The 2,276-nt window shown below is 62.1% G+C and overlaps 1 protein-coding gene across 1 annotated transcript in view; it reads left to right on the top strand.

Moving 5' to 3' along the window:
* Positions 1–2,276, top strand: part of UNC13D (unc-13 homolog D (C. elegans)) — an 11,208-nt gene extending 8,932 nt beyond the window's left edge. The window contains exons 25-31 of the mRNA XM_010187597.1: positions 78–183; positions 263–334; positions 439–522; positions 775–895; positions 1,394–1,517; positions 1,862–2,067; positions 2,173–2,276. Of these exons, the coding sequence (XP_010185899.1) occupies positions 78–183; positions 263–334; positions 439–522; positions 775–895; positions 1,394–1,517; positions 1,862–2,067; positions 2,173–2,276 (817 nt within the window). The remainder of the gene's footprint in view (positions 1–77; positions 184–262; positions 335–438; positions 523–774; positions 896–1,393; positions 1,518–1,861; positions 2,068–2,172) is intronic.

Below are 2,276 nucleotides of genomic sequence, written 5' to 3'. Positions count from 1 at the left end.
CAGTTTGGGCCCAGGGACCAACCCCTCCAATCCACGCCCTCAGAGCCCATTCACACCCTTCATCCCTCACCCCGCAGCCTCCTCACTCTCCTTTGGCATCACACCCTGGCCGTGCTGTCAGCAGCCGCAGAGCAGCAGGTCCCCTTGGCCCAACACTACAAGAAGCTTCACTGTGCCCTGAAGGTATCAGGGTAAGGGGACATGGGGCGTCCCTGTCAGGGACATGTGTTTGGGTGCCAGCTAACAGCATCCTTCTCCTCAGAGCCTGGACCTATGCTTCCATGCCAAGGGTTGCGGGCTACCGCTGGAGACCCTCCACAGTGCAGCCTTCCTGGTATGGGGGGGATGGGGGGATCTCCAAGGGCTTCCTTTGGGCAGTCTCCAGGGAGGGCATCCCCAGGCTGCAGACTCGTCCCTCAACTCTTGTCTTCCCTGTAGTCACTGGAGACCCACCTAACCCTCTGCTCGGCCACCAGCCGCAAGCTCATCCAAAAATACTTCAGCAACAGGATCCAGCAGCAGGTGGGAGTCAGGACGGAGCTCCCAGCCCCACACCCACCCTTGCGTGTACGAGGCTGCCCAGCACAGCCCACCCATTGAAACATGGGCATTTCCCCACCACCCTCCCAGTCCTGGGGCTGTTTGGGTTGGTTTTGCCCCAGCAGTGGGCAGGAGGGGGTTCAATTGCATCCCAGAGGATGCCCGTCACTCCCTAGTAGCCCAAAAACGAGTGTGCTGAAAGGCAGCGCCCTTATTCTGTGCCACCCGCCTCAGCTGGACGCCAGCTCAGAGAAGTACGGGGCAGTGACGATCAAAGCGCTGTACCGCCCTTCGGAGCAGAAACTCCGCGTGGAAGTGCTCAACGCCACCAACCTCATCCCGCTGGACTCCAACGGTGGGTGTGGGTGGGCTGGGGAGCCCCACCATGCCGGGACTCCTCATCCTCAGTCCCCAGTACGCCCCTTGGTGGGAGAGATGCTGGCTGTGCTCAGAGTGACGGGACTCTCTTGATTTGCTTCTGCATCCAAGGAGGTGGGATTTGGGAAAGACGGAGTTAAAAGTCCGGGGTGGTCCAGTGGGATGGGGCAGGCAGGACCAGGCAGGGCAGGCGGCTTTTCCACCATGCAAATCACATCTCATACAGAAAAATGTGCCGGTGTGACAAGAGACAGGCTGTCGGGTTGGCTGTCATTTGGGGCGGTCTCCAGGAGAGGTCACTTCTCCTGCAGCCACCCGTGGCCGATTGTGTGGGCAGGGTTGGGGATGGTCCCGCACCCTCCCAGGAGCGTGGGCTGAGCTGGGGTTGGTGGGGAGGGTGCCCTGGACCCCCGCCCTTACCCCAGCCAGGCAGAGGGGGTGATGAGAGGAAGCTGATGTCTGCACCCTCTCCCAGGCTCCAGCGATCCCTTCGTCCAGCTCACCCTGGAACCCCGGCATGAGTTCCCCGAGGTGGTGGCCCGGACCACCCAGTGCAAGAAGAACGAGCTGCACCCCCTCTTCGATGAAGCCTTTGAATTGTATGTAGGGGCTGACACCCACCACCCCCCCATCCTCAATCCTCGCAGCCACTCATGCTTCAATCAAGCCCCTGCTATGGGGCTCCTGCTCCAGAAACTGGGCCCTGCCCTGGGATTTCAGCCCCTGCACCCCTCTGGGGGCTCAGCCTGGGGGTTCTGCAGTGGGAGCTGGTGGTTCTGCCTGGGTCCCACAGGCCGGTGTGGGGCTGTGCCAGGGCTTTGAAGGGCTTGGGGGTCAGTGCGGTGGTGGGGGTGAGCATCACCCTGGGGAAGCCTGTTTGGTTCCCAAAGGTTGAATTTTGGGATGGAGCGGATGAGATATGACAGGCCCCTCACACCCACAGCTTGATCCCCCCCGAGAAGTGCCGGCAGGAGGGGGCCTGCCTGCTGTTGACCGTGTTCGACTATGACACCCTGGGCTCCAATGACCTGGAGGGCGAGGCCTTCTTTCCCCTCTGCCATCTGCCTGGCCTTGATGCTGATGAGGACCAGGCCGAAGCGGGACGGGTGCCCCAGACCCGCCTCCCCCTCACCCACCCCAAACCCAGTGGTACGTGGTGCTGCAGCCGGGCTGAGCCCCACAGAGCCCCCATGGCATGGGGAGGGGGCTGCGGTGAGCATTGCCTACCGCCCCTCCCCTCCTCTCTGGCAGGAGACGAGATCCTCCGGCTGCTGGAGTCCAGGAAAGGGGACAAAGAGGCTCAGGCCTTCGTTAAGCTCCGCAAGCAACGAGCCAAGCAGTCAATGGAGAAGGAGTGA

Source organism: Mesitornis unicolor, unplaced genomic scaffold (assembly GCF_000695765.1).
Source record: "Mesitornis unicolor isolate BGI_N332 unplaced genomic scaffold, ASM69576v1 scaffold45376, whole genome shotgun sequence".
Classification (NCBI taxonomy): Eukaryota; Metazoa; Chordata; class Aves; order Mesitornithiformes; family Mesitornithidae; genus Mesitornis; species Mesitornis unicolor.
The sequence above is the reverse complement of the archived record's forward strand: the minus strand, read 5'-3'. Positions and strand labels throughout refer to the sequence as shown.